This window comes from Triturus cristatus, chromosome 10 (genome assembly GCF_964204655.1).
Source record: "Triturus cristatus chromosome 10, aTriCri1.1, whole genome shotgun sequence".
Lineage (NCBI taxonomy): Eukaryota > Metazoa > Chordata > Amphibia > Caudata > Salamandridae > Triturus > Triturus cristatus.
This window is the reverse complement of record NC_140593.1, coordinates 757,741,880-757,765,049: the sequence shown is the minus strand read 5'-3', so window position 1 is coordinate 757,765,049 and position 23,170 is coordinate 757,741,880. Positions and strand designations below refer to the sequence as shown.

Here is a 23,170-nt window from a genome sequence, read left to right as displayed (position 1 = left end):
AATGTTATTTCAGCAGGGAATTTGTTCTTGCTCAACCCAATTAATTATTAAGTAAACTATACAAATATAAATTAGGTTTAGTGGCTTAAATGTGTATATAAACGTATCTTTACTAAGGGGGAAGAAGGGTGAAACTCCGAAACCGGTCCTAGGATGATTGTTTCCGGTCCAGGGAGGACCTGGCTTGGCAGTTCGGGCTGGACTGTTCCCATGAGGCACATGGTCAAGACTGGTTTGCATATGGCCAGGTCTAAACTGGGGTGGATGGTGAGCAAAAGAAAGATGGATTTAACCCAGATCTCTTGACTGGGGGGTGAATGTTTTGATTTATTCTGCATTCCGTCCATCACAGCCCACAATTCTTCTAGTTATACAGAGATGTGAAGATTAATAAACAGGTACAAAAGTGACTGAACAAGATTTCCCAATTGAAATCTGGAATTGGGCAATGGCCTGGCTCTTTGTTGAGTATATTTTTTTATTTTTTTCAGCTTAAGAGAAATTAGCTCATTTCATTGAATGCAAGGTAAAATCATTTCCTCCCAACAACACATGATATTCAGAGTCTCATGAGTTAATGCTTTTCAACAGAAGCCACAAGATAGCTTAGTGGGTTATCATTTTGCAATTTGCTTCTTATCCATACAACTTTAATTGATATATGATATGCATTCAATTATTAGACACAGGTTAAACTTTATAATAGTTTGTATTCATTGTCCGCTGCATGTCCACTTGGGAACATTGTATTCAAGAAGTTTAAAATACAGGTCTGGGGAGGTGCTTAGGCCTTAGGAGAGGAGGCCCTGGTTATACTAGAGTAGGGGAAAATGTGGCACCTGCTACACATGGTGTTGTGACCCACAAAGAGAAAGGAGGTGGACGGAAGTAGGGTGTGCAACTGTCACCAAAGACAAAAATGTATGAATTATATATGCTCAGGGAGTTAGTGCATCTGCTGTGTAGTTCTCTGCACACATATTTGTATCATTTGCTAACAGCCTATGCAAAGGAATGCTCGGTAGAATGACAGTTAGGCTCCAATTTAAAAAATACAAATCTCAAGGGAGTGCATGACAACCTGACAGCCAGGTACAGGCTTGCTGAGCCCTCTTAAAGACTTTCAGTGTGTCCTTCAAGTGGGGGTTATGTTTTTTTCCTGGCTACTCCCCTGGTTTAGAGTGGGGTATATTGGGGTGGGGGAGATTTTAGTTGGATAGAATAAATAGGATTCGTTTGGAGTGTGGTAGGTTGAGGTAGAATGGAGTGGGGTAGAATGGAGTGGGGTAGAATGGATTAAATTGGAGTGGGGTAGACTGAAGTGGTGTAGATTGAAGTAGTGTGAATTTTAGTGGGGTAGATTTGATTAGGGTAGATTGGAGTGGGGGAAAAGGAGTTGGGTTGGATTGGAGTGGGGTAGATGGGGCAGACTGGGTTAGATTGGGTGTGGTAGATTGGAGTAGGCTCGGGGTGTAGATCGGGGTAGACCAGGTGGGATAGACTACATTGATGTAGATTGAAGTGGGGTAGGTTGAGGTAGATCGGTGTGGGGTAGATTGGGTAGACTGGAGTAAATTGAAGTGATGTGAATGGAAGTGGAATAGATTTTAGTGGGGCACATTGCAGTGTGTAGAGTGGGATAGGTTGGGTCAGTTAGATTGGAGTAGATTGGGGCAGATTCAAGTGGGGTGGAGTAAGGAAGATTGGAGTGCCATGCGATGAAGACGGGGAGCAGTAGCACGTTCATTAAAGAGGAGAAGCAGTGTAATGAAGATGGAGGAGCAGCAGAGTGAATCAAGAGCTGTGGAATCAACAGCTGTCTAGGCAAAAGTTTTGAAAAGTGGAATACTTGTTCAGCCAAGGAAACATTTATCCCATTGCAGGTAAATGAAGAAAACCCCAACCATCCAGTTTCAAGTGCTTGGCAGCCGTTTTAAATGTAGGTATTTTGTAAATAAAACATATAAGTTGTGTGTAGTTTTGTATCTTTGCATACAATTTGTGTTGTTTCACGCGAACAACTGCAATATTGACAAATTCTGTTTCACTGCATATCAGCTTCATTTGTTATCAGTCCGTAAACTGCAATGTCGAGAAAGCCTTTCCAGGGTTTATTTGAATGCCCATAATGCCATGAGCTCCAATTGCCAATTTAGGCTGCTTCTTCTTTTTAAGTGTCTTTTAGCCCCCACACCAATCTGTTCGAAATTTGCCAGTAGACTGCTCAGAGTGCATGGGCAGTGGGGCCTAGTTTTCAAAACCGCTCACTTTAAAATCTTTTCAGATTAGGCTTTATGTACTGTTCTGTGCGATTTTGCTGTAGCCCACTTCCTAACTACAAAACACTGCAGCTTCTCCTGCTTTCAAGTGCAAAGGGGAAGAAACAACAGCTACTGAGAAGGAGGGTGTGGGGTTGGGGGAAGCAACATGGAATACCGAGTCAGTGGCATGTGCTTGTTTGCTATTATAAAAGAAATAGGAACCGAAGCTATGTACTCGTATGGAGTGCGTAAACACAATTCAAAAAAGCAGCGCCAAAGTACTGGAGCAGTGGATGGAAACAAGTACTTGGTCCATGCTCTAAGGGTGGGCCAAACAAAAGGGAAAGGCATGATGCATGCTTGCCATGGCAAACTGAAACAAAGGATTTGAGAGCACTAACAAATGGTGAGCCTGTGGGCCAGTTGCAGCCCATTAACTGTCTCGAAGAGACAGCACATGCGCTATCTAGCCGAGACCCCAAAAAAAGAGTCCAGATTGTAGAAGGGCTTCAACAGTTCCCTGCACAGCAATGGTTCTAGGTGTAGTATGTGGATGATAGGCTAGAGAATCGCTGGATGTGGCAGTGTTGTGGGGGCCAGAGGGAGAAGACAGTATGTGGCCCTGCCCCAACACATTGCAGCTGCCAACCAGAAGCAATACTGGGAGTCGGGACTCTGAACAATGCTCTGCAGGTACACCAGCATTCAGAGAAGCAAAGTGTTAACCTTCATATATGATCCAGTAGTGGGTTGTGCTAGGAGTGACCATGATCAGAGGACAAAAGGTTCAAACACACAGAAAAGAAAGCCTCCCAAATCAAAAATCCTGCTGACAAGTGCCTATCTGATACCATAGCCACTCCAAAAAAAGAATAGTCCAAAGAAATGACATCACTATTAATTACCTCTTATGACTAGGACAAAGGGCTGCCACAAAGGTGGAGTCTACCCATAGAAGGGAGCGATCTGAGATAAAGGGGTGGAAGCTTCCCTCAGAGTCATTTCAGATCTCATGGGGAGGACTCGGTTGGAAATGGTATGACAGGGTCATAATTCCATGGTTGAGAGACTGTAGTGGTCTAGAACATGGAGGACTGGTGCACTTTCTATTCTTCATCTATAGGGCCCAAGACCCTTTAGTAGGGGAAGCACGCACACACACACACAGGCACACAATGCAGAGGGTAGAACCTGCTCAAGAAATAGAGAAGTATAACACCACCACCAGAGATCTACAGCCACAAAGAAGGCACAAATCCGTTGGAAGAAAAAGCTGGACAGGAGTAGAGGAGGCATCCTAGTGAAATGTAGCCAGACCGTTAATCTACGTTCTCTTCTACTAAAATTCACACATTGATCGCTGTTGGCGATTGTTCCTGTATCAAGACTGGTATTAACCATGAAGGTGTACCTCACTTACTTGTGAGATGGGTGACCTCAGTGTTGAACACCTTGAACGATGGGCCCCTCCAACCGGTTCAGGCCTTTCGGACGAAGTTGCATTGGCAAAGGCAGGATACTCCCCAGATCGATACGGTAATCTCGCTGCTGGAACCGGAGTGGCTGAGAAACAAGATCGGGATGAAAAGCGGAATGACAATTTGGGGACAGGAGGCAAATGGAGAGACAGCAAGTCCATGTAACAATCATAGTACGCCCACAACGTGACATTCACTCCTCCCAATTGCCCAAGAACTCTCAGAATCAGAGCGTGTTCATGGCGTAGCTTTTTTATTCATGAAACAGGTAATTCACCAGTGACCAACACGAGAGTAACAGTATCCTTTTTGGATATAAAATTATTAATAGAAAAACAATGGGAGAGAAAGGTTTTTTTTGGGGGTACTCCTATTCCCCTTGAACAAATGTTTGCAAACAATAGAAGGAGTAAACCCTCTGAGGTCAATTGATACCTCCGAGATAATGAGAGGTGCACTGAAAAGGACAATCCTTTATTTTGTTGAAGACCCCTCACTCACCAACCTAGTTGGTGACATGCTTCATCATCGGGGTCCCACCCAGAGGCCGAGTGCCATCTGGGTGTGCTGAGACACCCGACTACAGTGGAGCTGGTATTTTTTGTGTTTGGTGCAAGTGCTGGAAGTGGTTTAAAAATTGGTCAGGTTTTTAACTCTCTGTAAAAAATTCTTTAATCATAGAGCAACTGATCAATGTTAAAAAATACTAGGGATACCATATAAGGTTAAATTGACCCGTGGTATCTAACAACTAAGTGTGAAGTGAGGAAAAAAGTGAAGTTGGTCTACATGTTTCAACCTTGGTGGAAAAAATCTCCAGGTTTTCTTCAGGACCGATCGTGCTAACCAGGGTGGTATACACACGCTAAGGTGTACCCTGCCCTTGGTTAGAATAAAAAATTCCTACTGTAATTCCAGTGGGAATGTGCTGGCAATGCGGGGAGAAAGTGCCTCGAGGATGCCGAGGGCACGAACTAAGAATTCACCTTAAATTTGGTGAAAAGGTCGATCAGCTGTTGAGCCTGGCAACGGGGGGACACGGTTGTAGGCTCAACAGCTGATCGACCTTTTCACCAAATTTAAGGTGAATTCTTAGTTCGTGCCCTCGGCATCCTCGAGGCACTTTCTCCCCGCATTGCCAGCACATTCCCACTGGAATTACAGTAGGAATTTTTTATTCTAACCAAGGGCAGGGTACACCTTAGCGTGTGTATACCACCATGGTTAGCACCATCGGTCCTGAAGAAAACCTGGAGATTTTTTCCACCAAGGTTGAAACATGTAGACCGACTTCACTTTTTTCCTCACTTCACACTTAGTTGTTAGATACCACGGGTCAATTTAACCTTATATGGTATCCCTAGTATTTTTTTAACATTGATCAGTTGCTCTATGATTAAATAATTTTTTACAGAGAGTTAAAAACCTGACCAATTTTTAAACCACTTCCAGCACTTGCACCAAACACAAAAAATACCAGCTCCACTGTAGTCAGGTGTCGCAGCACACCCAGATGGCACTCGGCCTCTGGGTGGGACCCCGATGATGAAGCATGTCACCAACTAGGTTGGTGAGTGAGGGGTCTTCAACAAAATAAAGGATTGTCCTTTTCAGTGCACCTCTCATTATCTCGGAGGTATCAATTGACCTCAGAGGGTTTACTCCTTCTATAAAATTATTAAAGCATCACTCTTTAGCGGCATTAACATGACGAAGGCTGCAAGTCAATTAGGCACGACATTACACTTGAACTTGGCCGTACACTTTAGTGGCCTTGACCTGTCAAAGACAGTAAAGAAGATATGCACCACATTACATTTGAACTCTTGAACTTGGCCATACACTTGAACTTGGCTGTCTCGGCCCACAAGCCCCCACTCTGCTGTGCACATTGTGCCAGCAGGCCCCAACGCGCTACAGCGAACAGTTGCACTACTTGAAAACCAGGGCCCCCTATGGCACACTGGCATGCCTACCGGGGTACCTGCACTCGGGCAGCCTTCCCAAGGTTCACCTCAGTCCATACGTTGTGGGTTAGGGCAGAAGAGTCCAGGACCACCAGCAGGTCAGTCCCCCCTTCCGCCTACCCTCTGCACACGTGGCTCCTACCCCCTCCTGGGGCCATCCATTTGCTGTACCGCCACAGGGCAAGAAGCTCCCTGGCGCGCTCGCCCTCCCCCTGCATTAACTGTGCTCCACAATAGCCCCTAGTATTGTTCGTATAAAGAGCTACTGCCCTTCTACCAACATATGCCCTCCAACTTGATACCACCACTCCCTTTTATTATCTGGGCAGTCCTGTGATATATTAACTGCACCCTCTCAGTGGTCATTGAGTTGTGAAGGCCCCCAGTTCACACTATCTCCCGTTTTCCTTGAAGGAATCCATGCCCCTCTGCCCGGAACCTGTGACGAGCTGTATTTCCACCATCCTGTATCCCAAAGGGAACTACTACCCCAGGACCTCTGATAAATTTCTGCTAGCGCAACTTTCCTCTGGGCATCTGAGGTATTACTGATCGCCTTGATCAGCTTCTTCGCCACCTTGTCCACGGCCTTAACCGGAGCCCCCTTAACCTATACTGCCTGCGGTATTACTACGGACCACATATAAAAGACTTCCTTTCGGACCATTGGTCATTAAGAAGCGGCATAATACCGAACCCTCTTACAGCCTAGTGATAAATTACCTGGGACAAGAATGCTTTATACAATTACGTCTTGGCAACTATCCAACGGAACTGGCACCTTGTCCAGCAGCCCCTCATAGTGCCCATCGAGTTGGGAAGGCCCCCATTACACTATCTCCCGGTTTACCTTAAGACATCCGCCTCCATCCCCAAGGGAACTAGTGCCCTAGGACCTCCAATCGACCCACCTCCCAGCAGCTCGAATCCCAAAGAACAACTGCAGGCGACCACCGGTAGGACTACGAAGTCTATGCCACCAGCATGACAATCCCCTTTTCCTTCAGCCAGCCTCCGGGCTCCCAATACCCTCACCTGCTGACAGCAGCCATAGTCCCTTTACCAACCTGGCACCCCCTTGTGCATAGCAACAACTCAGCTATGCTGCATATTTCGTGTCCTTCAAAAGACCCTCTTGTGCAGGACTTTTACTGGCCTGTACTTCTGCACTACTGCCCTCTGTACTCAGCCCACTGTATGTTAATTGTGTTACACACCATTAGTCCTCACTAAAACTGTTGACACGTAAAAGGAAAGGAAAACTGTGGCCATCGAGTAAAGCAACCCTAATGATGGTTGATTTGGTAGCAATTCCCTTTGCCCGGGATTATGCCACAAATAAATCGCCACCCGTTATTGGGATGCCCTTTTAAAATGCATTTCCTTCCCAAGGCCCACTCCATGATAATTGTGTTGCACACCACAAGTCCTCCCCAAGGATTGCTGACGCTTAAAAGGAAATGAGAAGCTCTGCATACAAATATTTGACCACTCAACATTTCCTTCCCAAAGTCCACTCCGTTAATTGTGTTGTACACCATAATTCCTCACGACGGTCTGCTGACACAATTCCCCACATTACCTGTGGATTACATCACAAATAAATTGCCACCTGTTATTGGGATGAGTTTTAAAATGCATTTCATTCCCAAGGCTCCCTCTTTGTGAATTGTATTGTACATCCTAAGTCCCTTACGATAGACTGCTGTAGTTGAAAGGAAAACAGAAGCTCTGCACAGAAATATTTGGCAATTAAGCAAGACTCAATGAATCTCCACATTTTATTGGGATGAGCTTTTAAAATGGAGTTCCTTTCCAAGGCTCCCTCCATGTAAATTGTGTTGCACACCCTCAGTCCTCACTAATGACTACTGGCATAATTCCCCACATTGCCTGCGGATTATGTCACAAATGAATCCTAGGGATTATGTCACCCATACCTTTCTACACGTTATTGGGATGAGCTTTTAACATAAGTTGTAACCTCCCAACTACCTCCACTGGATAATGAAATGCATAGGTATGTGGCTGTGTATCCTGGGGAGATGATCTAGTCATTGGCTACCCCTTACCCCTTTCCCTAGAAAAGAGGGGGTGGGGGGATTTGTCCCCCTGCCACCGAAATCTACGTCATCAATAAATTGCCACCTGTTACAGCGCCATCTTGGCACACCTCCTATGAGCCCCTAAGTATAGTGCCAGCTTATATTTATTTATAGTCACCGGCTCCACAGCTGGTAGCGTTTGCCGATAGGTACCATCTGTTCCCTTTTCACTGAGTAGCGCAACCCTTGGCATGAAAACCAACCTACGAGATTATATTACCTGTACTGCAGCCGCCCTTTCCCTAATGTAGCGCTGCTTGGGGGTCACCTGCTCGAAAGTCGGTAACTTACAACAGGTAACATCTGCTCCCTTTGCACTGAATAGCACAACCATTGGCATGAAAACCACCCTAAGAAATGAGCGCTGTTTGGGAAACCCCGGCTCGAAGGCCGGTAGTTTACGCTGAGAGGTAACATCTTCTCGACCCGCCCCTTCCACAATGCAGCACTGCTGCATATGAGAGAGAGAGAGAGCGAAACTAAGTGGAAGAAATAAAGCATGCTAACATTAGAAGTAATGGTCAATGACTCCAGCAATTTTCATATTTGCGTTTTGAAACTTGTTAATGATCAGATATGTACTTATTGTTATAACACTAAATGTCAATGTCTGTTTCCCGTACTATAAGGATTCAAGTGTGCTAATGTTTGAAAAACCACTGTATATATTTGCACATTTTTGCTGCCTGGTTTCACAACTTTTATGAACCTTTATCGTAATTAACCGCTCAAATTACAAGTACAATAGGAAAATATGCATCCAGATTCACGATTTGATGAATTTTTGTGGCCAAACACTACCCCAGAAAGTTAATATGCTGCCTGCATTGCTACGCGATGGTTTCGCATTGTTTCTAACAGGTACCGCTGCGTGAGTCAGCTGCCAAGTATAAATGAAAAAAAAAATGCGGTGCAGCTAACCTCGCCGGGCCTGCTGAGTTTACTCAGTTTACGCCCACGGCAGCGGCGACTCTTGTAATGGCAGAATTGATGGACCTTATCCCCGTTATTATCCACCCCAAATCTCCATTGAGTCCTGCAGCAATGCTTTCTATAAAGCAACAACAGCATGTGACAGCAGGGAAACAGACGAAAAACACAAGCTGTAACCCTGAACAACCACTTTGCCAAGCTAAATCCTTGCCCATACGAACCATTGTGGCCACAACGCATATGCGTTGTGCAACAAGGAAATGCCGCCGTGAACGCTCCTCCAAACAAACGGCGCATTTGGTGGGTCAAAAGATAAGAGAAAGAAGGGGGGTCGTAGATTAATCCTTTACACGGAACCGCAGTAAAACAACATACGTTGAGCAACAAGTTATGAACCAATGACTAAAGACTGATTGCTGTGCATGTGGTTTAACTTGAATGCTCACACTTCCATGTAATGAGCAATAAAGGAAACTCTGCTCTCTCGCCACAAGCAACCTCTCCCTGGATATAGGTAAGGCACCTCTGAATGGAAAGAGCAACTAAGTTAATTCTGCTCCCATTCTTCGTTACACACACCCCGGGCACTATTACCACTGCCCTTCCTGCCTCCTTATTATCCAGACAATTTCGCCGCGCAAAACCAGTTGCCCCGCCTGCCACCTCCTCATTAAGTGGACACGTTTCTGTGAAAAAGTATCTAAACTCGCTCCGCGAGCTGCTCTCCCCTGCATCCGTGCTCGCCTGTAATAAGACAGTTTATCCACCATCCCAGGGCACTCACCCACTGTTTGCCGGGAGAAGCCATCTTTCCACTCCAGAGCCATAAACACAGAGAATGCCGCTGCCCGCGTCCCAAGCAGTGGGACATCAGCAGGGCAGCATGTTAGTGGCCGCCCGTCGGAGCCTTCCCCCCCTTGCTGCCTCGCGCGCGAGGCTACGCCCACTAAGGTATGCCCCACCTATAGTTTTGAACTGGAGGCGGGCCACTGGGGGCGGAGGGCGCGGCCGCCCCCTCTACTTAGGTGGCCCTCTCGCCCAGTTCCTCCTCTGTTTCCTGCGCGCCGCTCCAGCCTGGACACGCGATTTCGCCGCCGCCAGGGTCGTTGTCGGGATCGTCGTCGTCGCCGCCGCCAGTCATTACGGTATGTCCATGCTCTTGCCTCCCCCCCGGCCCCGTCCCTGGGTTAAGCCCGGGTAGTACAGGGGCCCTGTGGTCGGATACCACGGGGGGGGCGGAGATGGTCGCGTGTGGTCGGAAGCGGCAGGGTGGCGGTCGGTTGCGGGACAGGGGCAGATGTAGCGACGCAGCAGGGTTAGGGGCGGGTTACGAACGCCTTAGGACGGTCGCCTATCCTGGCGTCGGGTTTGTCAGGAGCCCGTTGTTTTCGGCTAAAACTTGGTGGGAGCGTGAGCCGCTGTGGGGAGCAGCTAACGGCACCGATCTGCAGCCCGCCCCCCTGATCTCAGCAGACCCCACACACCGAAGGCATGCGCGAGGCCATGAAGAGCACATATCACCATGTCAGCGCGTGCAGGTTCAATTCGGGACGATCGATACTCTTCTCCGATATCTCTTGCCCAATACAGGTTAGAACATTATGAATAATTACTCTCCTTTGCAAGCAGGAAAACAGGTCCAGGAGCACAATTTTCATGACTCTGCTTGCCAGCGGCAGGGCCCCCTTTGGGAATAGGAGTTGGCCTAACAGCTAGGGCGCTCAACTGCGAACCTGGGTGCTCCCTGCCTCCTAGAACAAAGTGTGCACCACTGTGTACTTTGTTTCAGCATGGAACCGGATGCTGCGTTTCTTTCCACGGCAATTCCAGGCCTCACATAAATGTCAAGATAACTCGTGTGATTCGTTATCTTCCTGGAGAAAGGTCAAGAATTTGTATAGTGGAGGTTTTGACTTCGGTGTAGTTAGTGCAGAGGGTTAAAAATGCCCGCTGCAAAGAGCGTGTGCCAAGTAGATTCCAGAGTGCGTATGATGTAAATAGGTCAGCAGGTTACTGTTTCAAAGGAGGCATCCTTTTGTTACTTGCAATGTATATCTTAAAGCCCTTAATGGTCAACAGTGAGCTACGAACGCTCATCCTAGAGCTGCATTCACACCACTAAGCATACATTATTACAATATTGATTAGTGTTGCAAAGAGGGTTAATTTGGCTAGAAATCGACTACGCTTGTGCTTCTCCACACTAAGCAACCTTAAACTATCTGCCTGCCAGTAGGGATGACATGAGTCTCCTACGCATTGAGTCCTTTGGCTCAGGTAACCGTTCCTATACACTGATTCATATGCATATGATTGATTGGCTAGGCGGAATTTGTGTGAGATGCAAAGTTCTCGGACACCCTACACTGGTAGGAGTGGCGCTATATATAACTAATTAAATGCATCTGAGAGTGTGGTTATGGAAACTTGGTCAACTGTTGAAGGGGGCTAGTGAGGGAATCTGGGGTGGAGGCGGCATTGGGGGGGCGCCAACAACATTCTTGCACAGGGCACCACCATCGCCAAGGCATCGCCGTTTACCGCGAGAGTGCGTGAGTTCTACAACACTTTTAGTGGCGTGCTAAGTTACATTAATCATAACCAGCATAGAGCAGGATACAAACCAAATTATTTCCGGCAACTAAGAATAATTTTCTAGGGATACCCAATGAAACTTGTTTATCGGGCAGTAAATAACAGATTTCAAACTTTACCTACTGAAACTTATGCTTTCCCTGCACAACTAGCTAGTGCATGGCCCATTGCTATATGCTGGAGAGAACCAGGCCCGAAGTCTCAGCGCCTTACTTATTAGTATGCAGTGATTCTGGGAGAATCACTTAATCTCCCCGTGCCTAATAAGAAAAGAGTGTGTCCCTGGTGTAGCGTCATTTGGTGCGCAGGTAAAGCGCACTAACACTGATACCTTTCTGGTCGTGCAGCACTACCATAAACTGACAATTTAACTTGCAGGCTGTTTCATTCCCGAAAGCAGCAAACTGGATGCCACCAGCACTATTCACACTATCGCCCCCAAGCTTTCCTTCCATACCTGGCTTCATGTTGACCATGCATGGCTTTGATATTTCTAACGTACCCTTTGCCAGCCACTCGCGATTTTAATAAGGAAGTAGGCCTGGCTGATGGTGAATAAGATAGTCACATGAGAAAATATTGGTTAAATGTTTGAATTCGGAATACTGATTTATTATTGTGTAGTTCCACGCTTAGGTCAAGTGATGCTGCTGCCTTTCATCTTTGGGCTTGCTATTCGGAAACAGCTGGTGTAATTTTTTTTCATCAACTCACACTCACAGTGGCAGCTTAGTCCATACAGACAAGTCAGCAGCCTGAGCTGTTTTGGGACAAGCTGAAGGCCGGGGTCTGGGTGTCTGATATAACATCTTGAAGGTATTTATTAGTACTAGTTCCACGCTTAAGTCAAGAGATGTGGCTGCCTTTTCTATTTAGCCTTGCTAGTCGGAAACAGCTGGTGTAAGGTTTTCTGCAACCCAGTCATAGTGGCAGCTTAGTCTATACAGGACGTAAGTGCATTGTGTGCTGGGAAACTAAGGAGCGGGTCCATTTAGTAAGCACAAGGAGCATAGGGGGCGTTTCGAGCTCTAAAAGGACAGCTGAGACAACCAAGTTAAGTTCAGTTGAAGGCTACATTTGGTGGGGCAAGTCCAGGCGTAAAGCATTAAGCCAGACAGCCCGGGGAATTCGGCAGGCGTACGATTAGCTAGGAATTTGTTCAGACTGAGGGAGAGCATATCGACCACAATTAATTTGGAACCAGAAAAAGCTTTACAAAGCAATACTGTAGATTTACGGAGAATGCTGTAGGGATAGGCTTCAGTGATAAGGCCATGACCTTTCTGGACGGGGCATTCTTCTTCGACTGTGTCGAACTGGGAAAGGAAGTAAGGCGGGCTTTAGAACTCTTTCTTCTACCTGCGTTGGCACGTCTTGTTAGGAGTGATTGTCAAAGGTTTTGCCTTCAGCCAGTCTAGGTTAACACCCATCCACTCCAAGCTAATTGTTCTTGGTGATATTGGGGCCGCATTTACACAGCCCAGTATTTGGCCCCTGGGGTTGTCAGTGTCGTGAATTACTAAATTTCACTGAACGGGAGGTGTGGCCGGGTTTTACACTAGCAGAAGTTTGGGAGTGCAAGCCTCCACCTAGGGGGTGGCTGGCTGAATTTGATGAACTACTTCAAACGTTTCACAGCACTGCACGTGGGAGAGTGTCAATGACCTGTGCATGCTTCAACCAGACACCCCAGAATGAGTGTCAACTACCTGAGCATACTTCAACCAGACACCCGTGAATGGCATGCCCTCGTCTACATGGTAATAATTGAGAGAGCTGCTCTCCACAGACATTTGACAGGTTAATGGGCAAGGCTAGCGGAAAAGCCAGGTGTATTGTCATCATTTAAGGCGGACGTGACCCAGGTATTGGCAAGATAGTGACACTGCCAACTATGAAGATATGAACGAAATCATAACTGGGGCCCACAACAGATTATTTGATGAAATAAGAAGTTTCATCTTCAAGCCACGATGTCTGTGCATCGAATTACCTATAGCACAGCAACACCGGTATAACAAGGACCGTAGGCAAACTTATTAACCCCTTTCAGCAGCAATAAAGTCCAAAAGCTAGCTCCTATTCAACAAGCAAAGAAATTGGATACGTTGTCGCAGTGGAGAGTAAGAAAAGATTGGAATAACCGCGGGACTAGTATAAGACTATCGCCCAAGTTAATGTAACTTAATTTAAAAGTAGAAAGGCTAAAACGAGGAGATGTTGCTAAGATATGGATCATTTTGTAGTAAACAATAGGATAATAAGATGTGAAAGGAAGGGAATGGAGATACCCGTGATGTCAGCTTGTGTTTATATACGTAGGTAAAGTGGTTAACTCACACGTACCTTCACCCTGCTTATTGTGCTGTAGCTGTTGGGAACACAATTTCAAGCCAGGAAGGCACCTAATATGGCCAATTGAAAAATCTTAATAGGATTGCAGGTCCATAAGCGCCTATTTCACCAATGCCTTGTTACCCAAGCCATATTTTCCAGCCTGAGAAACAGATTTAGGTGTTGCTCTTCTCGCTCAGCCTTTCATTGGAGCCAGGGAGGAACGAAATCATAACTGGGGCTCACAACAAATTATTTGATAGCAATGAGAAGTTTCCTTTTCAAGCCATGATGTCGGTGCCACGACTTACCTACAGCACTGCAACACCGGTGTAACAAGGACTGTAGGCAAAGATATTAACTCCTTTCAGCAGCAATAGAGTCCAAAGCTAGCTGCTATTCAACAAGCAAGGAATTGGATACGCTGTCCCAGTGGAGAGTAAGAAAAGAGTGGGAGAACAGCGGGACTAGTATAAGACTCTATCGTCCAATTTAAGGTAACTTAATTTGCAAGTAGAGAGGCCAAAACCGGGAGATGTTGCTAAGATATGGGCCGGTTTGTAGTAAACAATAGACTAATACGATGTGAAAGGAAGCAAATTTAGGTAACAGTGATGTCAGCTTGTGTTTATATACGTAGGTGAAGTGGTTAACTCACACGTTACCTTCACCCTGCTTATGGTGCTGTAGCTGTTGGGAACACAAGTTGGCCAATTGAAAAATCTTAAGGGGATGGCAGGTCCATAAGCGCCTATTTCACCAATGCCTTGTGACCGATGCCATATTTCCAGCCCGAAAATCAGATTTAGGTGTTACCCTTCTCGCCCAGCCTTTCCTTGGAGCCAGGGAGGGGGGGAAACGTTCACAAATTTGGGTCCTCGAGCTGAGCGACGTACCTTCGGCAGCTCAGTCAGCCATATCGGCTTTATCCGGAGTCATGAAAGAAGAATACGTCCTTTAGCAGTTACATAAAAATCTTCTGTCCTGCTAAAGAAATCATGCAATCCCCCGCAGCAGCAGCTGCTTTTCAGGTACCATGATGCTATCTATACATCACCTTTGTAGACAAAGCGGAAATCAACACCTTAGTGCTAGGATATGAAGGGAAGCGATGGATTGACGAATTCAGCTATGGTTTAGTTCTGACTCCATATGTAGGTGCTAGATCTTCCCATAATTACGATAGGAAGATCTGCAGTGGCATCGCTTATAAGGCTAGTAACTCCAGTCAGGCCGAAGCTGAGCGGCATTGGGGCCAAGAGTCATTCGTGGTTAGTCTGCCCTGGGCTTCTGAGTAATGTTGCAATTTAATGCCGTATATTTACGGTTACAGAACAGGACCCATTATTTAGCCCACTAAAAGCTGGCTCGCAGGGGCGGGCACCTATAAACAGCGAAGGGAGGAAGGGGGGCTCTGGCAGCGACGGTAGCCTCCCCAGAGCTGTGGCGGAGTTACAGGGCGATCTGGATGCAGACGGGTACAGTAAGGGTACCCCTGCGACAGGCGGTACAGTAAGGGTACCCCTGTCCGGCACAGTAAGGGTGCCCGAGCCAAGGTCCAGGAGCCGAAGGGGGTTCTGGGAAGACCGCGACGGCGCCCCGTTAGTCCTTCGGGCGGTTGGGGGGCCTGACCAACCGGGGGTGTGCCACAACACGCTCCGCCCCTGTCCGAAGGGGCGGGAGTAAGGAGACAGATCACGTGACCCAGTGGATGATCTGTAAATAATTATGTGCCACACTGCCGGGCATCGACCCACCGTGTGTGCGGGCACACCAGGCGGGCGGACCAGCAAGGGGCTGCCTGCCCTGGATCGCCCGTAAGATAACCCAATTTTATTATCATACTGTGTTGTATGAAAATAAACCTGCAGCAGTTTTCACCCACAAATAAAGTGTCAGTGTAATCTTTGGGTGACGTCTGTGTATGCGTGTTGTCTGAAGCGGATGACGGTGTGGTCACTATGCCGCTGCCCGCGTCCCAAGCAGTGGGACATCAGCATGGCAGCATGTTAGTGGCCGCCCGTCGGAGCTTTCCCCCCTTGCTGCCTCGCGCGCGAGGCTACGCCCACTAAGGTATGACCCACCTATAGTTTTGAACTGGAGGCGGGCCACTGGGGGCGGAGGGCGCGGCCGCCCCCTCTACTTAGGTGGCCCTCTCGCCCAGTTCCTCCTCTGTTTCCTGCGTGCCGCTCCAGCCTGGACACGCGATTTCCCACCCTTTCCGCTTACCCCACGTGTCAGGCGCAGGGCGTCATTGGAATGTTTTAATGTTTTCTTTTTGCGTTGCAGGCGGAGTTACAGGGCGATCTGGATGCAGACGGGTACAGTAAGGGTACCCCTGCGACAGGCGGTACAGTAAGGGTACCCCTGTCCGGCACAGTAAGGGTGCCCGAGCCAAGGTCCAGGAGCCGAAGGGGGTTCTGGGAAGACCGCGACGGCGCCCCGTTAGTCCTTCGGGCGGTTGGGGGGCCTGACCAACCGGGGGTGTGCCACAACACGCTCCGCCCCTGTCCGAAGGGGCGGGAGTAAGGAGACAGATCACGTGACCCAGTGGATGATCTGTAAATAATTATGTGCCACACTGCCGGGCATCGACCCACCGTGTGTGCGGGCTCACCAGGCGGGCGGAGCAGCAAGGGGCTGCCTGCCCTGGATCGCCCGTAAGATAACCCAATTTTATTATCATACTGTGTTGTATGAAAATAAACCTGCAGCAGTTTTCACCCACAAATAAAGTGTCAGTGTAATCTTTGGGTGACGTCTGTGTATGCGTGTTGTCTGAAGCGGATGACGGTGTGGTCACTATGGACAAACCCAATAACTGCCGTAAATGGCCTGCACAGAGCGAAGCAGCCATCGAAAAATGAGCATAGTTTCTTATTAATTACGTTTATATATTCCCAAAGATTTCCGACGTACGTAACGCAGAACCAACTTTTTTGAATCGGAAAAGCGATGTTAGCGAGTAAAGGGTAATAAATTCCCTTAGTCAAGTGACGGGTATCGCAATTCAGCGACCGGGCAGCCATTTTCATTTGTCTTTGAATCTTAATTACTATGTAGTAGCACACCCTATAAACAACATTATTCCACATACGTCAATATTCAAGATGAAGTATTATCAACCTCAAATCGCAACTACACAATCTTTCTTATCATGTGTCAGGAGTGAAAGGATCAGACAGGTCTCACGGCAACGCAGATACTCTATTGGGCTGTTGCAACTGCAATTGATTCATAGGAGACTACGCTGAGTCTTGTCCATGCCCCAGGTCTCCTTGTTGATGCGGCATCTTCTGGGTTCGCGGCTGCGGAATTCCAAGATGGCCGCCAGCTACCGATGCAGAGGTTATCGGTTTAGTCTTTTGACTTGCGAGCGATCGCAGCTGTCCTAGCGCTCGCTCGTGATTACTGTGGCGCACTTCAACGGAATTCCTGAGAAGAATACAGCGTTTCTGAGGAGCGCTGTATTCCAGTCACAAATTCAACGCTTTCCAGTGCAGTGAACATTCCGAGATAAAGACAGCTAAGTCATCTTAGAGTATTTTTGGCAGTTATAGATTCATGGAATATTAGAACATATTCGGGCTGAGTAGAATTCTACTGTTAGAGACTTCAACATAATCTGACATATAACCGCATCAGCTTAGTTTGAATATTAAGACTACTGGAATGCTAATTTAGTGAACAAGCTAGAAGAGCAGAAATTGAAGATTCCTTTTCAGCGTTAGGGAGAGTCTCTTGGCATTCAACTATTGGTACAACTGGAGAAGTATGTAGATAGGAATATATATATATATATATATATATATATATTCCTATTACCTACTGGCGGTCGCCAGTAGGTAGTTATAGTTAGGACCACGTTTCCATAGGAAAACCTCAACATTCTATTTTGAATAACTTTGGCGCCGGTCGACGAATCCTCGCGAATTTCTCAAAATAGGTGGGGCGCTACGCTCCGCTCCTACCCTGAAAGTCTCGGGGGGATCCGTCAAGCGGGGGCTGAGATAAAAGGGGGGTCCCAAAACGCGTTTTTCCCATGCATTTTTCCATAGGACCTTTAGAACGAGCTACAGCCCGAACGGCTGAACAGAATTACTCAAAATTTGTCAGAGAGGTAGTCCCTAGGTCAAGGAAGTGCCTTTTGTAGGTTTGGTGTAAATCTGTTCAGTAGATTCTGAGAAAATAGCCTTTAAATCAATATATATATCTGAGCCCGCTTACGGTACGCTTACCGTACGCTTACGGTAAGCGTACGGTGGCGTGCGCGAGCGCGATTCTGATTGGCTCTTAGATCTTAGTAAACATTCGAATCGGCCGAAACCAGGAAGCGGCGGCCGCCATTTTGTGTATTTCACTCTGAAAAAAAAGAGTGAAAACAAGGAAAGGGGGCAATGAGGAGAGTTACAGACCCCCTAACATTTGTAAGGGGGTCAAAGAAGGACAGAAAAGTACAAAAAAAACATTTATTGATTTTAAAAAAAATCACGGGGTACGCGTACGGTAAGCTTACGGTAAGCGTACGGTAGAAAAAAAAAAAAAAAAAAATGAAAATCAGATTTAAGTGTTTAGATATTAGGGGGCTCTAAAAAGAGCCTTCATCATTGAAGTGCACACCATCTCCTCTATAAATGTCTTGCATGTCATAACGCAAGTTGTTGTGGTAAATGGCACCCATACCATAGTCACGGAGGAAAGCAGAAACAGATTTGTTGACGTGCTTTCTTGCTTTGTCATCGCACCGCGTGCCCACCGTGCGTGCACGGCACTAACTGCGTAAAGTGGGCGCGCGGTGCGCGAAGCGCACCGCGTGCTCACTGTGCGCGCACGGTGCGCGAAGCGCACCGTGCGCGCACGGAACGAACTGCGTTAAGTGGGCGCGCACGCCACGAATGGCGTAAAGTAACTTAGCATTTAAAAAACCGTACAAATTCACTGAAAAAACCATAGGTTTCACACACGTTATAGTTAGGAATTAGCATTTAAAAAACCTTGCAAATTCACTGAAAAAACCATAGGTTTCACACATGTTATAGTTAGCGGAAATTTTACTGATAAAAAACCAATGAAATTCCCCCGTTATAGTTAGTGCAGGCAACTATAACTCACGCGACCGCAATCTTCTGCTGATGACATATGTGTCTCTATGAAAAAAAAATATTTGTAATATATGTATAGCTAAAAATGTATGGAAGAAGACATGGGCAAATAAGTGTCTAAATACAGTATTAGCATCAGCAGAGGATTGCGGTCGCGTGAGTTATAGTTGCCTGCACTAACTATAACGGGGGAATTTCATTGGTTTTTTATCAGTAAAATTTCCGCTAACTATAACATGTGTGAAACCTATGGTTTTTTCAGTGAATATATATATATATATATATATATATATATATATATATTCACTTAAAAAAACCATAGGTTTCACACATGTTCTAGTTAGCTGGACATTTCACTCGTAAAAAACCATTGAAATTCCCCCGTTATAGTTAGTTCAGATAACTATAACTCGCGCGCCCGCAATCCACTGCTGATGACGTCACATATTACATCACTCATGACATGGTCAGTGACATCACTCATGACATCACTGATGACATCACCCTTGTGATAGATTGGCGGTCGCGCGAGTTATAGTTATCTGAACTAACTATAACGGGGGAATTTCAATGGTTTTTTACGAGTGAAATGTCCAGCTAACTATAACGTGTGAAACCTATGGTTTTTTAAGTGAATTTGCAAGGTTTTTTAAATGCTAATTCCTAACTATAACGTGTGTGAAACCTATGGTTTTTTAAGTGAATTTGTAAGGTTTTTTAAATGCTAATTTATGTATGTATTATTATATGTTTTATATATTTATTTTACAATAAACTACCTATGTATATAGTTATAGATTGATCCCGTAATATGGAATGGCTCAGCTCTTTTTTTTTGAATTTCGATAAAGTTGAACAGCATAGTTAATATCTTCTATAAGCTTATAAACTGTTTAAAATGTTTTTTTTTTTAAAGTTTTTTTCACGGTGCGCGCAGCCCGCGATTTTTTTGAAAAAAAAAAAAATATATGTTTTTTTCACCCTTCGGGGTCCTTCAGGGACCCCCTGACAAAGGGTAGGGGGTCAGGAACTCTCTACCCTGCCCCCTTTTCACGTTCTCCACCTTTCTTTTTCACTGTCACACACAAAATGGCGGCCGACACTTCCTGATTTCGACCGATTCGAATGTTGACTGACATGTAACCACCAATCAGAATTACGCTCGCGCACGTTATGGTGTGTGCACGGTGCGCGCAGGGTGCGCGCACGGTGTGCGCCTATAGATATTTATGTACTTTTAACTGCAATTTTCTCAGGAACTACTGAACAGATTGACACCATATATGCAAAAGGCACATTCCTGACCTGAGGACTACCTCTTTGCCAAATTTCAAGTAATTCTGTTCAGCCGTTCGGCCTGTACCTTCGACTAAAGGTCCTATGGGAAAATGCATGGGGAAAACGGGTTTTGGGACCCCCCTTTTTTCTCAGCCCCCGCTTGACGAATCACCCCGAGACTTTCAGGGTAGGAGCTGAGAGGAGCGCCCCATTCGTTTTGAAAATTTCGCGAGGATTCGTCAACCGGCGCCAAAGTTATTCAAAATAGAATTTTCAGATTTCCTATGGGAACTCGGTCCTAACTATAACTATCTACTGGCGACCGCCAGTAGATAACATATATATATATATATAAAATTGTACTTACCATCATTCAGCCTCTTCCTCAACAACAATAAAACAAAGAGCTACATCAATTAAAATTAGTCCTTTCATCTGCTGCTTGACACAATAATATCCTTCTGCAGTAAGGACCGGACATATGGATAAATGAAAGAAAGTTTTCCACCAGTCGTCTCACAGATTAGACACAGGTAACGAGAGGGAAATATAGTGGTGGGAGATATTTAAGGACAAGAGGTTACATAATATTTGTATTACAGAAATACTTCTAGACGACGCTAACACATGACCAGTCTAGAATAGAGCTAGATCAAGAAGTATCGATCAGCATATCAAGAGAGCAGCAAGGCACTGTGGGAAGACAGGTACTTAGAAGTATAAGTGGAGTATACAGTTGGTGGGAAGTGAAGATTGAGGTTATATGCAAATAATATTATTTATTACAGGGTTCAACACGAAGAAAAGTAGAACCCAGTCAGAAGAAGACGAAGCAGTGCAGTCTCTCTTTCTCATTCCAACTCCCCTTTCCCCCTATTTGTGAGAATCAAGACTCGCAGCTAGGGAAGCCGGGAATTGAGGAACTCACATCGGCTCCTGTGGAAGCTAGTTTGGTTTGGTACTTGACATCATGCTTGGCTTTCATCAATTTGCCCCTCGCGATGACAGTCTACAAATTAAACGTTTATACCCCAACAAGCTATTAACTATACTATCTCATATTAAACTACACTACGTCATGGCCCCCTCAGACCCAGCTTGCCACACTTCACCGCCGCCGACCGAAGACCTCTCTCCTCGACGATGCGCCCCTGCAGCTTGCCGGAGGTCCAAGGGGACAAAGAGGCTGAAATTGCGGGGCGCGGACTTAAATATCCTTCCAACGCATCCCGATGACATCACCTAATCCAGCCCCCTTTTCGGCCCCGGAGGAGGCCCAGTCCCGTGGCACTACTAAGGGCGCACCTCCTCGAGGCGCGGAGGCTCCTGTCAATTTATGTACTTCCAGCTTTGCTTTAAGTTTGCACTTTTGAAGGACCATAAAAAATGAATGTTTTCATTACATAATTACATTTGTGGGGCTGGGTGTGGTTTACACTAGCATCCGAGCATTTTGTAGTTTTGATTACTGTTGTCTTTAATTGCTATACGTTTATGCGAAATGAGAGTTTTTTTTGGTGTTTTTAATACCCAACTTAAAATTCGTGGTTTGCATCAGTACACATGCATCACCTACAGATCATTTGCACTGATGTCTGAAACTTTTTAAATAGATTGTCCATTAACTTAAACTCCCTGTTCCCACACACATAGTATCCCCCTCAGTATCACTGTTTTCTACTACATATACACATTCTGGGCGGAATGTCTGCAATCAGCCTTAGTTTATGAAAGGGTTGGATTTTAAGGGCGGGGATGAGTGGGGCTAACATACTGTGCTAAGCATCACATAACCATCCAAGATGCATGCCTGATTTCTCTTTACTAGGGCCGTGTTCTCCAAAAAAACAAGACCACCAGAGGTCAAGCTAGCTGTCATTTGTAGAGACCACAGGAGTTCGACAAAAGTTCTATTTGGAACACGATACAACCAAAAATTTGGAGGCCATCCACCTAACAGTGGGTGCTTGGTTGGTTTACTATTTTTCATTAGAAAATGAATTCAGACCCGTTCCTCATGGCCCAGTCCCATTAATGAACACACATGATCAGGTCTGTTGACGAAAGCTGAATAATTATCTTTAGCTTTACAATGAAAGACACATTGCCCAAGCACCATGTTTAAGGTCAACGTTACGTACATGAATATTGAATTCATTGAAGAGTCGCCCTTTAGCTTTACTATACTTCACATATTTTCATTCACATATGCATTTAAATCTTATGAAGTAAACATGGGGTTATTTTTCAACATAGATAGATATATATTTTTAAAACGGTAGTCATGATTCATTAACAGTGTCTTAGCATTCAATTGGGCAACAATAATTTAGTACAAACACAGGTATTGTGTAAACTGGACATAGCCTGTATTTCATGGTGCTGTTGGGCGACACTTGGTTTCACGCCTCATCACAGAGCAACCCGGAGGAGAGGCACTACAACATGGTGAGCTAGAAACTCTTTCACAGAACAATTTCCAGCACAGGGGAGAATGTTTTACACAGAAGGGCTACATTTAAAACCTTCCAGTGCATGGGAGGTGGCCCAGATGAGCAATTCTTACAGTGGCAAGTGGGGAAGGGTGGCCAGTGTTTTTTCTTTTGGCAGAACATGTCACCCAAAGCTCTATTTGCCATGCACTCCCCCCTCAACCCACTGCCAAAGTCACACTCCTTCATCACATGGTAAAAGTGATCTTAAGGTTGGCAAGTCCGGCAACATCCTCTCCTAGTAGTGACCTGAATAACCTTTTGGTCTTCTGTTTCCCTGACATTCCTTAGCATTTACCTGACTTGAAAGCAGGTCAATTTGAGGTCTTGTCTGCCAATTGGTAATGACAGTCCACTTCCAATTGCTCTTTAAAGCCCAGGATTTTATTGGGTTTTTCTAAACACATCATTCCGTGTGATAACATACATTGATTTCTTTGGGTCACATTTGATAATGTATCTGAAATGAACGAGTCAGCGTCTTATACAGCAGTGAGTACATAGTGATAGGTACCATGTTGGTACAGTTGTAGTTACGTGTAAAGGTTCAACCCGGCTTTAGGAACACAATGATTTACTGAGCCCAATACTACATAAGACCCCCTCCTCCCCCCTAGCCACAAGC

The 23,170-nt window shown here is 45.8% G+C and overlaps 1 protein-coding gene across 4 annotated transcripts in view; it reads right to left on the bottom strand.

Annotated features, from left to right (window-relative positions):
• The window catches only part of LOC146789963 (fibroblast growth factor receptor substrate 2-like), a 221,683-nt gene that overhangs the window by 28,112 nt on the left and 170,401 nt on the right, over positions 1-23,170 (bottom strand). For 2 of the 4 annotated variants that reach the window (XM_085628283.1, XM_085628285.1), the window contains one exon: positions 3,673-3,824. In XM_085628283.1, coding sequence (XP_085484409.1) covers positions 3,673-3,824 — 152 coding nt within the window. The remainder of the gene's footprint in view (positions 1-3,672; positions 3,825-23,170) is intronic. The other 2 variants (XM_085628284.1, XM_085628286.1) reach the window with 1 other exon arrangement.